A 17,191-nucleotide genomic window follows, 5' to 3' on the forward strand; every position below is an offset into this window, starting at 1 on the left:
CATTGCACTCCAGCCTGGGCAACAAGAGAGAAACTCCGTCTCAAAAAAAAAAGAATTTGAATGACCACAAATTATTTTAGGTAACCAAATTGAGCAATATTTCCTAACTCGTAGAGATACATACCTGCAATTAGGAAAAGGCCAAGTAAAAATACTTTTACTGACTGTAAATTTTAAAATAAGCTTAGAAACACTAAACAAACACACTCAAAATTGTGTAGTGACAGAGTAAACGTTGAGTACAACCAATAGGTCTGCCTCAGTTCAACTCAGCAGAGCCTACCTGGAGCTGGTGGTGTGTAGGCTTCATTCAGCACATCATTCACAGCATGTTAAACTTATAAAACGCTATTCAACAGTCTGCGTCTTATCAATAAAGCCAAGTTTTATGTTCCCTACCTCTGGTGGGGCTCTATTAATATTGAATGATTGCCTACAACTTGAATAAACACTCCAATTATACCAGTGAAGTGCAGGAATGCATCTGAGTAGTTAAATTTTATTTTTATTTTTATTTTTAGAGACAAGTTCTCGCTCTGATGCCCAGGCTGGAGTGCAGTGGCGCAATCATGGCTCACTTCAGCCTCAAACTCCTGGGCTCAAGTACTCCTTCCACCACAGCCTCCCAAGTAGCTGGGACTACAGGCATGTGCTACCACACCTGGCTAGTTCTTACATTTTTTTTGTGTAGACAGGATCTCACTGTGTTACCTAAACTGGTCCCAACCTCCTGGCCTCAAGCCATCGTAACGCCTCAACCTCCCAAACTGGGGCGTGAGCCATCAAGCTGGGCTGGGAGTTAAATTTTAAAGGATCTAAAAGAACACGTAGGAGTAATCCTTAAAAGTAATACTTAAATGACCTCGAAATGCTATAGAAGCAATCGGAAATAAGATCTTTTTCACTCTTGCAATGTTATTTTCAAATTCTACAAGTGACTTAAACAGGAATATTATTTACTTACTGAGATAAAGATGTTCAGCAAATTCTCCAGAGTTGGGAGTTGTGGAATCAGTTTCTGAACCACTTTGCTAAAAGCTTCAAATATTGAATGATCATATATGCTTGTCAGATAAAAGCTGAAAGAGGAAACGGTATTTCATCATGTTTTCCCTTTGAATGAGGAACAGGCTGCTTAGGCTATGTCAAAACACCGGTAATCTGCCTTCTATATCTATAGTCCTAACACATACAGTCCAGCCCCCTTCAGAATTTACAGTGACCTCGGTAAAAAAAACAAGCCATTCCTCCCCACCTCCCAAAAAGCCTGAGCTATGCCTATTCTCATCTGCTGTGCCTATTCTCATCTGCCGACTGGCAAGCTTACAACTGCAGCAATCTGTGTCCATCCCAGCTTCCTGACATTCTGCAAGACAATCCACGCCAGATCATCTTTACACAAGCCTCTGAGGTTGTCCCATTAGTAACTTATATTCTTGATATTGAAGCAACTATTTTTTTTTCCATTTCCCAATTTACAAAATGCATGTACTACCTCACAAAAAATGACGGAAACATTGTTTTCCTCTGTGAGGATTCCTATTTGGATTGTTTTCAGACTACTCCCTTACTTATAATTACAGATAACATCTTTATCAAGAACTGTAAACTTTAGCATCAACTATTAAAATTATATTCATGGGTTTTCTATAATGTGTTTCTCATGTGAGGGGAGAACCTTAGCTTTGATCATTTGTTAAAAAACAAAAAAACATCGCTTTCACTAAAGATTAGCATTAGCACATGCAAATTTGGCTCATTTTCCCCTAATCCTATCCATCTACAGCACGAAACAGGGTAAAAAGAAGGCAAATTATTGCCCATGCCAAGCCAATTATGGTGACTCCGAACCCCAAACTTGCTTTCTTCCATCCTTTATTGGGATCCTTAAGGGGTTTCTGTTCTCACCTGAGGTGAATTTTTTCTAATCCAGCATCTGCAAGGTCATCGTTTGCCCTCTGGTGAATATCTCTTTGGGTTTCAATTTTGTGGTCATCTGACAGACCATCCACTTTATGAATAAACACCTCGAAGTTGATGTCGGTATTCACTTTGTAGGCCCTGGTCACCGTGAGGTGGAGCCTGGCCAGGGCTTCCATGTAATCGTCCTAGGACCAAAGGCAACGCCTGTGAGAGAAGGCCGCTTTGCTTCCTGCGCCTCCCACACACACACTCTTCACCTGGAAACCATGTGGCTGCAACCCCCCGAAATATGTTGGAAAGGTTCCCCTCAACAATCTGGCTTCTTAGAATTCCAGTGTGAAAACTTAAGTTCTGTTAACAAAGAGAGGAAAAAGAAAGGCTAAAAAAATGCAGCTGATTTAGGCAGTTATGACTGAGGCTGATGACAGTCATAAAGATCAGAGTTGGCAGGGCGTGGTGGCTCATGCCTGTAATTCCAGAACTTTGGGAGGCCCAGGCAGGCGGATCATGAGGTCAGGAGATTGAGACCATCCTGGCTAACACGGTGAAACCCCTTCTCTACTAAAAATACAAAAAATTAGCTGGGCGTGGTGGCATGCGCCTGTAGTCCCAGCTACTCAGGAGGCTGAGGCACGAGAATCGCTTGAACCCAGGAGGCAGAGATTGCAGTGAGCTGAGATCACACCACTGCACTCCAGCCTGGACGACAAAGTGAGACTCGGTCACAAAAAGAAAAAAAAAAAGATCAGTGTTGCGGTTTCAGGAAGAGAAACGGACCCGACTCCACATAAGACCTTCCCCAGAATACTGTTCCTCCTAACTTTTCCAGTCTCTTGTGAACTGTGATGAACAATTAGAGACGGAGGCATGATATAGGCCACTGGGCGGGTGGGGAAGGAGCTGAGGAGCAATGTTAAGAACCACTGGTTCAGTGCAGAAGTCAGCAGACCACAGTCTGCAGGCCCTGTGCCTGTTTCTTAAAAGTAAGTGGTATTGGAACATGCTCATTTGCTTTCATATTGTCTAAGGCTGCTTTTGTGCCACAATGTTGAGTAAGTTTCCTCTAGAGAAACTCCTCAGAGACAGTACAGTCTCCAAAGCTTAAGATGTTTGCCATCTGGCCCTTTACAGAAAAAGGCCCCTGGTCTAGAAGAATTGCCCCAAACAATACTAACTTTTTTCTTCTTCCCACGCCTATATAATGAACACCTGTGTATTCATCTCTGTTTAAGAAATAAAACATCTACACAAAAGCCCTCTGTGTTTCTCCTCATCCTCCCAACCCATACTATCCCTCTACCCCCTCATCTAGAGACACCACTATCCCAAGTTTAGTATTTATTCTCACTCATGTATACATTAATACAGACATATATATCCCCAAACATCACATAGAATTCATTTACATTGTTTAAAAATGGAAAGAAATATTAAGTTGTATGTATATTATAGTTTGCCTTTTTCATTCAACACTATGTCAGTGAGATTCACCTATGTTGAATGTTATGTGTAGTACGTAACTACAGTGCATTAGTTCCTTTTAATGGCTCTATAAAACTTCCTTTTATGGATGCTCTATAATTTATATTTGCCTGCTGATGGACATTAAATATTTCCATGTATATGTGATTACAATGATATATGTACAGTCTCATATACATGTGGCTTACTCTGAAGGGTGACTTGTCAAGTCATAGGTAGGAGTGCCTTGACTGTACCTGGAAGTGTGTAAACAGCATCTGATGCTTCAGACCCTCACCAACAATTGGTGGTGTCAGATCTCTTATTGCCAATTTGAAGGGTGTGAACAGGTCTTGTTTTTATAGCAAAAAAAAAAAAGGAAAGAGATCTGTAGGACAGAATCTAAATGCCTTCCCCCTCTGCCCCGCCACTTATGCCTCCAAACCTGGAAAAAACAGAAAGCCAATATAATTGGGGGTGTTTTCTGGCATTCTTCTGCTCCAAACATCAATAAAAATGTATCCCTAGTCTCTAGGTAAATCAAATATTAATTATACAAATAGGAAACTATGAAGAGGGAAAAACCACAAATGGAGTCCTTCCCATCCTTCACACTCTACAGAGTTGTTTAGAATAAAGGACAAAAGCCGGGAGCAGTGGCTTGCCCCTATAATCCCACCTACTGGAGAGGACTGCTTGAGTTCAAGACCAGCCTGAACAACACAGTGAGACCCCTATCTCTAGAAATATACATATATATATATATATATATATATATATATATATATATATATATATATATAAAATTAACCAGGCTTGGTGGTGCGCACCTGTAGTCCCAGCTACTCGGAGGCTGAGGCAGGAGAATTCCTTGAACCCAGGAATTTGAGTTTACAATGAGCTATGATCGTGCCACTGCACTCCATCCTAGGTAACAGAGTGAGAGCCTGTCTGTAAAAATCAAATAAAATGAGGCCGGGTGCGGTGGCTCACGCCTGTAATCCCAGCCCTTTGGGAGGCCAAGGCGGGCAGATCACGAGGTCAGGAGTTCGAGACCAGCCTGACCAACATGGTGAAACCCTGTCTCTACTAAAAAAATACAAAAATTAGCTGGGCATGGTGGCGCATGCCTGTAATCCCAGCTACTCAGGAGGCTGAGGCAGGAGAATTGCTTAAACCTGGGAGGCGGAGGTTGCAGTGAGCCAAGATCACGCCATTGCACTCCAGCCTGGGCAACAGAGCAAGACTCCGTCTCAAAAAAAAAAAAATTTAAATTAAATGAAAGGCAAATGTCGGATGCTGGGTCAGCAGATTAAGCATTAAAAACTAAAGGTATTACTGTATGGTTCCACATAGATGAAATTCTAGAAAAGGCAAGCTAAAGTGACAGCACTTCAGTGGTTGCCTGGGGCTGAGCCTTTCAGGGGACCACCTGAGAAAGGGCACAAGGGAACCTTTGGGGTGGTGGAAATATTCTATATCTTGAAGGAGGGGTGGTTACACGGTGTACACATTTGTCAAACCTGTTGAACTGTACACTTAAAATGAATGCATTTTATTGCATGTAAATTACACCTCAAGAAAAGTGTTATTGCTGTCTTTAACTGAGGAGGGGAGTTAAGGGAACATGTCTGTGAGCAAAACTACCCAATGTCAAGAGAGCATCACATCTCCAAAGATTGGAAATTGCTACTCTAACCTCCCTGCCAAGCATATAAAATGGTCTGATTACCAACTAACTGAAAAAGCAGCATGTAGCTACAAGGACTAAAAAGAAGAAAATACTCGGTTGGTTAGAACAGAGGGATTGCAGGTGATTTTTCCCATTGTTTATTACTTTCTTTGGCAAATAAAAATTAAGGTAAAATACAACGCATAGTTTATACTCTGAAATTAGATCTGGGGATTATGGGCAGGTCACAAGCACCAGCACAGGTCAAGAAGAAACTCTCTTTTGGATCCACAGGCACACGTGCAATGGCTTCAGGAGATATGGTGCATCCTGTAGGCTGGGGAATGGGGCTGGGGTGTCACCACAGATCATGGGAACCACTCTTGCTTTCATTCTTTTTTATTTTATGACATTCTGTGAGGACATATTTACTCCTAGGGGATAAATATATCTGGGAATCCTGTGACTGTAAGGAATTCATGAACAAAAAATAAAAATCTGAGGAGTGAGAACAAAATAGCACTGCTTAGAAATAAAGGAAAGGGGCCAGGCGTAGTGGCTCATGACTGTAATCTCAGCACTTTGGGAGGCTGAGGCGGGTGGATCATGAGGTCAAGAGATCAAGACCATCCTGGCCAACATTGTGAAATCCTGTCTCTACTAAAAATATAAAACTTAGCTGGGTGTGGTGGCTACTCAGGAGGCTGAGGCAGGAGAATCACTTGAACCCAGTTGGTGGGGATTGCAGTGAGCCAAGATCGCACCACTGCACTCCAGCCTGGTGACACAGTGAGACTCCATCTCAAAAAAAGAAAGAAAGAAAGAATGGAAAGGACACTCAAGTGCTGTGGAGACACTTCCCTAAAGTTTTGATTTTCCTGTCAGTGCTTCTAATCACATCCCATAAAGGTTCCTGCAAACATGATTTTTACACTCTGCTTCCAACAGAAAAGTATACTAGGTTTTGAAACTGCTTATTTAATTATTCCTTATTTTAAATAAATTCCAGCATTCAACAATGCTTTTCCTACTGTTTATTTTTATGTGTGGTTTTTTTTCTCTTTTTGAGATAAGGTCTTGCTCTGTCACCCAGGTTGGAGTGCAGTGGCACAATCATAGCTCACTGCAGCCTCAAACTCCTGGGCCTAAGTGGTCCTCCCGCCTTGGCCTCCCAAAGTGTTCAGATTATAGACATGAGCCACTGTGCCCAGCCTTCTCTTTTTAAAAAGTATAACTTTAGGCCGGGCGCAGTGACTCACGCCTATAATCCCAGCACTTTGGGAGGCTGAGGTGGGTGGATCACGAGGTCAAGAGATCGAGACCATCCTGGCTAGCATGGTGGAACCTCGTCTCTACTAAAAATAAAAAAATTAGCCGGGCATGGTGGCAGGCGCCTGCAGTCCCAGCTACTCGGGAGGCTGAGGCAGGAAAATGGCGTGAACCCAGGAGGCGGACTTGCAGTGAGCCGAGATTACGTCACTGCACTCCAGCGTAGGCGACAGAGCGAGACTCCATCTCAAAAAAAAAAAAAAGTGTACCTTTAAAAAATGAACTTCTCAAACATTCCTATATCTTTCTCTGCCCCACAAAAAACACCCAAGAGAAGAGCCAAGGTTAGTAGCATGCATCTGTAGTCCCAGCTACCTGGGAGGTTGAAACAGGAGGATCACTTGAGCCCAGGACTTTGAGGCTGTAGTGGGTTATAATCACACTTGTGAATAGCCACTGCACTCCAGCCTGGGCAGCATAGTGAGACCTCGTCTGAGGAAGAAAAAAACAAAACTTCAAGAAACAAAATTAAAATAAAAAACACATTTACCAATCTAAATTGAAGGTCTGCCTTCAATTTAAAAATAGGCAGATGTACCTATTTTAGCCACATTATAACCACATTAGAAACACCTAAAATAGATTACACTGTAAATTTGAATTCCCATAAATGCAAATTGCTATGTAAGCACAACGTGGTATTTAAGTAAGTACTTACTAATCCATTGTCTTGAAATGATGAGTCATCTGGTTGGAAATCTACTCACCCATGGGTAGGACTACTACAGCTACCCAGTTCAACAGCTACCCAGTTCAACAACTACAGAAACAGCTGCTGTGTGACTTAGGGAGAAAAATGGAGCTTAGAAGAGAGAGATGAGCATGACAACCCTGGAGCCTCCCCTTCCCTACAGCAGCGTGCACTCACCCCATCCACTCCCCTTGAGCTCTAAGCTCCCTAATTTATGGTGCTGGCAGACCTGAGACAGTAAGGCAGGGGATACTGCCAAGACCACAGATGGGCCAGAAAACAGGTCAGTACAAGTGGGACAGTCAGGAAAGCAGCTGCTGACAGCAGGCCCTGGACGTGGTGCAGCTAACACACGCGTTTCTGGGTAGACCCATGGGAAGAGAGTAAACTGCTGATCACAGATCAGGCATTGGATTTGAAGTCTCCCTCCTCCGCACCCCTACCAAAAAGGAAAGAAAGAAACCTTCTAACCATTGGCCATGCTCCCACAGCCATACACGTACACAAATGCAGCCACTTGGAACTGAGAGGCTTAGTTGAAAATTTTGTTATTATTATTAAACAGGCACCTAGTTCCTGAATGAACTTACGATCCTCTCAGGCATGGGGAGTCTACTCAGAGGATGGTTCTCGAGCATGGGCTCAGAATGATATTATCGGGAATAGTCTTTGTAATACTTCAGCCCTAACAGCTCTGCTGCTCCTGTAAGGGCCGGGTGTGCTTAGCGGGGCAATGCACACCCGCAGCTGGCCAACCTGTCTCACTGTGGGTCCATAGTTCCAGGAAAAGGGCACAACCTGAACCTCAGAGTTGGTTCAGCGCATGCCGAGAAGGGCTGATGCCATTTATTTCCCCCCAGCTGCAAAAGGGAGCCCTTGGGGAGCCTTCAGGCTGGGCCATATGTCATGGGCATTTTCTAAGAGCCCCAGACATGGATAGTTTGGAAAGCACCAATGCCCCTATCCTGCTGCTGCACCTCCCCTTCCTAAAATGTATCTGCCTGACACGCACCTGTGGTCCTGCTGTCTTTCTTTGCCTCCCCTTTACACCAACTACAGTAGAAAAGCCCCAGGATATAAAAAACCCAGATTGCCAAGGAGCCAATGTGGAATGCTAGAAAAGAACTTGATACAGGGAATGACGCGCGACTGGGAATGGGGCTCTTCAAAGCATAGGAAACAGGTTCCCAATTCTTTGCTTCCAACAAAGTGAAAGGAGAACCTACTCCAGAAGCCTGTTGTTAAACTACTAAAAATAATTTTTCATGGTAGAAAACTTGGTAATTTAGGGGATATAACTTGGAAGGAATCTGAATAGCAGGATGAATGCTAGAATAAAACTCACCTCATATCCACCTACTTACTTATGTGAATAAAGTTTCTCAGTGCTTATAACTATATAAACAAAAAACAAAAATAGAACTGATGCCAAATATTGTCTTATTCAAGCATGGATACATGAAGTGGAAAAAATATCAAATATCCATCTTCTTAAGAGGGATATTTATCTCAAATTTTACTTTTTATATGTAATAATCATCTATAAAGTACATAATGCAATTATATTATCTTAAGCAATAATTATAATAATTTGTTTCAGAAGAAAAATTTTCACACCTAGAACTTTATCTTCATAGGAAATAATAAACAGTTTAAAATGTAAATTTATATACATGTTTTTGTTGAAGAGAACCTGTGATCTTTTGTAGATGTTGACCAACGGTACCATAGTGGGCATGACATATTTGGCCTGAATGGGCCCCTCCATCAGGTATGATTTGCTGAAGTGTCAATTGTTCCCTAATGCTCAATGGTTTGATTGTTGGTCACGGCTGGAGCCTTTTATCTTTGGCAAAGTCTGAGAGCCCTGACCAAGAAACACTTGTTTGGTAGAAAGGCCTATTCCAGAGTTTAAAAACCAAACCAAAAACATGGGGTGGGGTGGAGGGGACCGGCCAGGCCATCATACCCCTGACACTCTGAGCTTTACCTGGGAGTCAATGACAAATATCAGTGCTCCTGTTCCCCGGAAGATCATCTCATAGTCAAACGTAGGGTCAAAAAAGTCAATCTGTCCTGGGAAGTCCCAAATCTGAAAATTGACAAAGGAGCTGTTGGAAACATCTTCTCGGCATATCTTATTAGTGCTCTCCAAGAACAGTGTTTCGTTGGGAGACATTTTGTGAAAGACAACTTTCTGAATAGACGACTTGCCGCTTCTCCTCAGGCCCATGAGCAGGATTCTCGGCTTCACTTCAGTGCTGAAGGGGTCACTGAAGTCCAGAACTGGAGAAACCACAAAATGAGAATGAAGGTGAGACGCTTTCACAGCGGTTAATTAGAGGAGTTTCACTTCCACCTCAAATGTGATTTATGATTCACAGATGATGCCACTCTTCCAAAGAGCGTGCTAACTGCATCCCTCCACTTAAACCCCAAGTCTTGCTGACTTCACAGCCTTAACACTTAACCGCTGGTCTATACTTCCCACCAGGCAAAGGGGACAGCTTTTGCTAAGTGCAAAACACTCAACAATACAGTCTCGCCACTTCTCACACCATCCCAGGGGCCAGACACCAATATAATGCCACATCACAAGCAGGGACTCAGGAGCGTGAAGAGAGATTTATTTCCTGGAGCAGAATCCAGGTCTGAGCATTCAGGAGCCATATTGTTCTCTGAGAAGCCATCACTAAAGAGATGCTTGTTGACGTAAGTTATGCCTCTCTCAGTCACCCTCCTCTGGCTAGTACTCTCCCAAGCCACGAAGGCCTGGAAAATGGGCCTTGGACTAGACGTCGCAGGTTTAGACTGTGTTACACAGCAGATGCAAAGTTTGTGAGAGGCAGACATCTCTCATGCCCACCCTGGCTCAGGGCCCCCATCCAGTAAGGTAGCTACTAGCCAAATACAGCTATTTAAATTAAAATTGATTAAAATTAGAAATTCAAATCCTCCTCCTATGAGGTTTCTAGAGAAGCCAAATTCATAGACACAGAATGTTTTCAGGGGTTGGGGGAAAAGAGGAATGGGTAGTTCTGTGTTTAATGGGTATGTAGTTTCAGGTGGGGGAATATGAGAAAATTCTGGAGATGGATGGTGGTGAGGGGCGCATAACAGTCACATTGTTATGCGCCCCTCACCGCCAAAAATGGTTAAAACTATAAATGTTATGATGTTATATATATTTTATCACAATAAAAATTTGGGGGTTCCTCAGTTTCATCGTGGCAAGTACTCAACAGCCACATCCAGCAAGTGGCTAACGTATTGGACAGCACAGACACAAAACAGCAGTCCCCAGCCTTTTTGGCACCTGAGACCAGTTTTGTGGAAAACAGTTTTTCCAGGGACCAGTGGGGTGGCGGGGTGGTTTCAGGATGATTCAAGAAGGTTACATTTATTATGCACTTTATTTCTATTATTATTGCATTGTCCTACATAATGAAATAACTCTCACCATAATGTAGAATCAACGGGAACCCTGAGCTTGTTTTCCTGCAACTAGACAGTCCCATGTGGGGGTGATGGGAGACAATGACAGATCATCAGGCACTGGATTCTCACAAGGAGCGTGCAACCTAAATCCCCCACATGTGCAGTTCACAACAGGGTTTGCACTCCTATGAGAATCTAATGCCACTGCTGATCTGACAGGATGCAGAGCTCAGGCAGTAATGTGAGCAACGGGGAGTGGCTGTAAATACAGACGAAGCTTCGCTTGCTCCCCCACTGCTCACCTTCTGCCAGGCAGTGCAGTTCCTAACAGGCCACAGACTGGTACGGGTCTGTGGCCCAGGGTTTGGGGATCCCTGACATAGAACATTCTTATCCTCACAGAAAGTTCTAGAGGCCAGCACTACACCAGTCCCTGGTAACAAAAATTCATCTTAAAATCCTTTGCTAAGGGTCCTAGAGGGATTAGGCATTACTGGGTAAAAGTAGGAGTTGGTGGGCTGGGTGTGGTGGCTCACACCTGTAATCCCAGCACTTTGGGAGGCCAAGGCAGGCAGATCACGAGGTCAGCAGATCAAGACCACCCTGGCTAACACGGTGAAATTCCATCTCTACTAAAAATACAAAAAAATTAGCCGGGCGTGGTGGCAGGCGCCTGTAGTCCCAGCTACTCTGGAGGCTGAGGCAGGAGAATGGCGTGAACCTGGGAGGCGGAGCTTGCAGTGGGCCGAGATCATGCCACTGCACTCCAGCCTGGGTGACTGTGCAAGACTCCATCTCAAAAAAAAAAAAAAAAAAAGAAGAAGTTGGTGTAACAGCTCAAAACCCTGTAGGGCTCTCTCTTTCCTTTGTTCTTGAAACATACAGTATTAATTCCACAATGTTCTTTAGTCCTAGAAAACCACTTAATTGGTAAGCAGCCTTCCTAATTGACCAAGAGCGTGTACATTTCACAGAAGTAAAGGAAGTATAGACCAGTGGTTCAGTGTTAGGCTCTGAAGTCAGCAAGACTTGGGGTTTAAACTATCAGACCTTGAAAAAGATACTTAGCTTTTGAGACTCAATTTCAAAATCTACAAAATGGACTTGATAATGAAAATAAACATCTTATAGGGCTGTTATAATAAATGAAATCAAGGACCTAAAACAATTATTAAAACTAAGACTCATTCAGCAAATGGTGCTGGGCCAACTGTATATCTACATGCAAAAGAATGAATTTAGACCCTTACGTCATACCATATACAAAAATTAACTCAAATGGATCAAACATCTAAGTTGAAGAGCTAAAACTATAAAACTCTTAAATCAAAATGTTTTATTTAAGAAGGAAACATAGGTGTAAATCTTGGCAACTTGCATTAGGCAATGGTTTCTTAGCTATCACAGCAAAAGCACAAGCAACAACAGAAAAAAAAATGGATAAACTGGACTTCATCAAAAATTTTAAAAGTAAAAAGACAACACAGAGAATGGGAGGAAACATTTGCAAATCATACACCTGTTAAGAGTCTAGTATCCAGAGTATATAAAGAACGCTTAGGCCGGGCGCGGTGGCTCATGCTTGTAATCCCAGCACTTTGGGAGGCCGAGGCGGGCGGATCACGAGGTCAGGAGATCGAGACCACGGTGAAACCCTGTCTCTACTAAAAATACAAAAAAATTAGCCGGGCGTGGTGGCGGGCGCCTGTAGTCCCAGCTACTCGGAGAGGCTGAGGCAGGAGAATGGCGTGAACCCGGGAGGCGGAGCTTGCAGTGAGCCGAGATCGTGCCACTGCACTCCAGCCTGGGCGACAGAGCGAGACTCCGTCTCAAAAAAAAAAAAAAAAAAAGAATGCTTATAATTCAACAATAAATGACAACCCAATAAAAAATGAGCAAAGGATGTGAACAGACATTTCTCCAAAGAGACGCTAAAGGCCAATACACATATGAAAAGGTGCTCCATGTCATTAGCCATCAGAGAAGTACAAGTAAAAACCATATTGAGATCCCACTTCACACCTACTAGGATGGCTATAATCAAAATGATGGATAATAACATGTGTTGGTGAAGATGTAGAGAAACTGGAACCTTCATATTGCCACTGGTGGGAATACAAAATGGTGCACTTTGGAAAACAGTTTGGCAGTTCCTCAAACATAGGCTGGGCATGGTGGCTCACACCTGTGATCTCAGCATTTTGAAAGGTCGAGGCAGGCAGATCACTTGAGGTCAGGAGTTTGAGACCAGCCTGGCCAACATGGTGAAACCCCATCTCTACTAAAAATACAAAAATTAGCCAGACATGGTGGCAGACACCTGTAATCCCAGCTACTTGGGAGGCTGAGGCAGAAGAATCGCTTGAACCTGAGAGGCAGCAGTTGCAGTGAACTGAGATGGTGCCCCTGCACTCCAGCCTGAGCAACAGAGTGACACTCTGTCTTAAAAAAAGATCAAACATACAGTCACCATATGACCTAGTAATTGTACTCCTCCAAATATACTTAAAAAATTGAAATCATATATCCAGGCAAAAACTTCTACACGAATGTTCACAGCAGTATTATTCACAGTAGCCCAAAAGTAGAAACTGCTCAACACCCATCAACTCATGAATGGATGAAAAGAATGTGGTACAATGGAATATAGGCTGGGAATGGTGGCTCGTGTGTATAATCCCAGTACTTTGGGAGGCTGAGGCAGGAGGGCTGCTTGAGGCCAGGAGTTCAAGATCAGCCTGGGCAACATAGTAAGACCCCATCTCTACAAAAACTTTGAAAATTAGCTGGGTATGGCAGCATGCATCTGTAATTCCAGCTACTCAGGGGACCAAGGTGGGAGGATCCCTTGAGCCTAGTGGCTCGAGGCTGCAGTGAGCCACGATTGTGCCACTGCACTCCAGTTTGGGTGACAGAGTGAGACCCTGTCTCAAAAAAAAAAAAAATACAATGGAATATTATTCAGCCATAAAAAAGGAATAAAGTACCAATTCATGCTACAATATGGATGAACACTGAAAATAATAACGCTAAGTGAAAGAACAGACACAAAATGTTACCTATTGTATGATTCTATTTACATGAAATGTTCAGAATGGACAGATCCATAGAGACAAAAAGTAGTTACTGGTTGCCAGTGGCTAGAGAGAAGGGAAAATAGACAGTGACTGTTAACTGGTATGTAGTTTCTTTGGAGTGATAAAAATGTTCTGGAATTTGCCAGGCATGGTAGCTCACACCTGTAATCATAGCACTTTGGGAGGCCAAGGCAGGTGGACTGCTTGAGCTCAGGAGTTTGACACCAGCCTGGGCAACATGTCAAAACCCCATCTCTACAAAAAAAAAAATGCTAAAAATTAGCCAGGTGTGGTGGCAAGCACCTGTAGTCCCAGCTACTCTAAGAGCTGAGGCAGGAGGATCCCTTGAGCCCAGGAGGCTGAGGCTGCAGTGAGCTGAGATCACACTACGGTGATCTAGCCTGGGTAACAAAGTGAGACCCTGTCTCAAAAAAAAAAAAATCCCTGGAATTAAATAGTGGTGATAATTGCACACCTTTGTGAATATACTAAAATCCATTGAGCTCCGTACTTTAAAAGAGCAAATACTATGGCATATAAAGTATACCTCAATTTTTTAAAAAGGTTTCATGAATACACAAAAATAAAAAACCCAGTATGAAACTCAAAGAAGGATCAAGAAAAGAAACCAACGTCTTAAGAAAAAAAAAGGAGCTGGGCACAGTGGCTCATGCCTATAATGCCAGCACTTTGGAAGCCTGAGGTGGGAGGATCACCTGAGGCCAGGAGTTTGAGACCAGTCTGGGCAGCATAGCGAGACCTCTGCCTCTACAAAAAAAATTTTTTTTTAATTGGCTGGGCATGGTGGCATGCAGCTGTCATCCCAGCCACTTGGGAGGCTAAAGTGGGAGGCTCCCTTAAGCCCAGGAGTTCAAGGCTGCCGTGAGCTTTGATTGCACTACTGCACTCCAGCCTGGACAACAGTGCAAAACCCTGTCTCAAAAAAAAAAAAAAGAATATAAAATATAGAGATGTATATACATTAAATTATTTTCCTAAATTTCTTATTTCCTTCTTTTTTTTAATTATTGTACTTTAAGTTTTAGGGTACATGTGCACAATATGCAGGTTTGTTACATATGTATCCATGTGCCATGTTGGTGTGCTGCACCCATTAACTCGTCATTTAGCATTAGATGTACCTTCTAATGCTATCCCTCCCCCCTCCCCCCACCCCACAACAGTCCCCAGAGTGTGATGTTCCCCTTCCTGTGTCCATGTGTTCTCACTGTTCAATTCCCACCTATGAGTGAGAACATGCGGGTTTGGTTTTTTGACCTTGTGATAGTTTACTGAGAATGATGATTTCCAGTTTCATCCATGTCCCTACAAAGGACATGAACTCATCACTTTTTATGGCTGCATAGTATTCCATGGTGTATATGTGCCACATTTTCTTAATCCAGTCTATGGTTGTTGGACATTTGGGTTGGTTCCAAGTCTTTGCTATTGTGAATAGTGCCGCAATAAACATACATGTGCATGTGTCTTTATAGCAGCATGATTTATAGTCCTTTGGGTATATACCCAGTAATGGGATGGCTGGGTCAAATGGTGTTTCTAGTTCTAGATCCCTGAGGAATCGCCACACTGACTTCCACAATGGTTGAACTAGTTTACAGTCCCACCAACAGTGTAAAAGTGTTCCTATTTCTCCACATCCTCTCTAGCACCTGTTGTTTCCTGACTTTTTAATGATGGCCATTCTAACTGGTGTGAGATGGTATCTCATTGGGGTTTTGATTTGCATTTCTCTGATGGCCAGTGATGATGAGCATTTTTTTCATGTGTTTTTTGGCTGCATAAATGTCTTCTTTTGAGAAGTGTCTGTTCATGTCCTTCACCCACTTTTTGATGGGGTTGTTTGTATTTTTCTTGTAAATTTGTTTGAGCTCACTGTAGATTCTGGATGTTAGCCCTTTGTCAGATGAGTAAGTTGCAAAAATTTTCTCCCATTTTGTAGGTTGCCTGTTCACTCTGATGGTAGTTTCTTTTGCTGTGCAGAAGCTCTTTAGTTTATTTAGATCCCATTCGTCAATTTTGGCTTTTGTTGCTATTGCTTTTGGTGTTTTAGACATGAAGTCCTTGCCCATGCCTATGTCCTGAATGGTAATGCCTAGGTTTTCTTCTAGGGTTTTTATGGTTTTAGGTCTAACATGTAAGTCTTTAATCCATCTTGAATTAATTTTTGTATCAGGTGTAAGGAAGGGATCCAGTTTCAGCTTTCTACATATGGCTAGCTAGTTTTCCCAGCACCATTTATTAAATAGGGAATCCTTTCCCCATTGCTTGTTTTTGTCAGGTTTGTCAAAGATCAGATGGTTGTAGATATGTGGCGTTATTTCTGAGGGCTCTGTTCTGTTCCATTGATCTATATCTCTGTTTTGGTACCAGTACCATGCTGTTTTGGTTACTGTAGCCTTGTAGTATAGTTTGAAGTCAGGTAGCATGATGCCTCCAGCTTTGTTCTTTTGGCTTAGGATTGACTTGGCGATGTGGGCTCTTTTTGGTTCCATATGAACTTTAAAGTAGTTTTTTCCAATTCTGTGAAGAAAGTCATTGGTAGCTTGATGGGGATGGCATTGAATCTATAAATTACCTTGGGCAGTATGGCCATTTTCACGATATTGATTCTTCCAACCCATGAGCATGGAATGTTCTTCCATTTGTTTGTATCCTCTTTTATTTCATTGAGCAGTGGTTTGTAGTTCTCCTTGAAGAGGTCCTTCACGTCCCTTGTAAGTTGGATTCCTAGGTATTTTATTCTCTTTGAAGCAATTGTGAATGGGAGTTCACTCATGATTTGGCTCTCTGTTTGTCTGTTATTGGTGTATAAGAATGCTTGTGATTTTTGTACATTGATTTTGTATCCTGAGACTTTGCTGAAGTTGCTAATCAGCTTAAGGAGATTTTGGGCTGAGACTATGGGGTTTTCTAGATATACAATTATGTCATCTGCAAACAGGGACAATTTGACTTCCTCTTTTCCTAATTGAATACTCTTTATTTCCTTCTCCTGCCTAATTGCCCTGGCCAGAACTTCCAACACTATGTTGAATAGGAGTGGTGAAAGAGGGCATCCCTGTCTTATGCCAGTTTTCAGAGGGAATGCTTCCATTTTTTGCCCATTCAGTATGACATTGGCTGTGGGTTTGTCATAGATAGCTCTTATTATTTTGAGATACGTCCCATCAATACCTAATTTATTGAGAGTGTTTAGCATGAAGGGTTGTTGAATTTTGTCAAAGGCCTTTTCTGCATCTATTGAGATAATCATGTGGTTTTTGTCTTTGGTTCTGTTTATATGCTGGATTACATTTATTGATTTGCATATGTTGAACCAGCCTTGCATCCCAGGGATGAAGCCCACTTGATCATGGTGGATAAGCTTTTCGATGTGCTGCTGGATTCGGTTTGCCAGTATTTTATTGAGGATTTTTGCATCAATGTTCATCAAGGATATTGGTCTGAAATTCTCTTTTTTGGTTGTGTCTCTGCCAGGCTTTGGTGTCAGGATGATGCTGGCCTCATAAAATGTGTTAGGGAGGATTCCCTCTTTTTCTGTTGATTGGAATAGTTTCAGAAGGAATCGTACCAGCT

General features: G+C 42.6%; 1 protein-coding gene across 1 annotated transcript in view; it reads right to left on the reverse strand.

Annotated features, from left to right (window-relative positions):
• Positions 1–17,191, reverse strand: part of RRAGD (Ras related GTP binding D) — a 53,965-nt gene that overhangs the window by 13,433 nt on the left and 23,341 nt on the right. The window contains exons 2-4 of the mRNA XM_055258704.2: positions 9,067–9,362; positions 1,909–2,108; positions 965–1,079 (exon numbers count right to left, since the gene is read on the reverse strand). Coding sequence (XP_055114679.1) covers positions 965–1,079; positions 1,909–2,108; positions 9,067–9,362 — 611 coding nt within the window. The remainder of the gene's footprint in view (positions 1–964; positions 1,080–1,908; positions 2,109–9,066; positions 9,363–17,191) is intronic.

Source organism: Symphalangus syndactylus, chromosome 2 (genome assembly GCF_028878055.3).
Source record: "Symphalangus syndactylus isolate Jambi chromosome 2, NHGRI_mSymSyn1-v2.1_pri, whole genome shotgun sequence".
In the NCBI taxonomy this organism is placed as follows: domain Eukaryota; kingdom Metazoa; phylum Chordata; class Mammalia; order Primates; family Hylobatidae; genus Symphalangus; species Symphalangus syndactylus.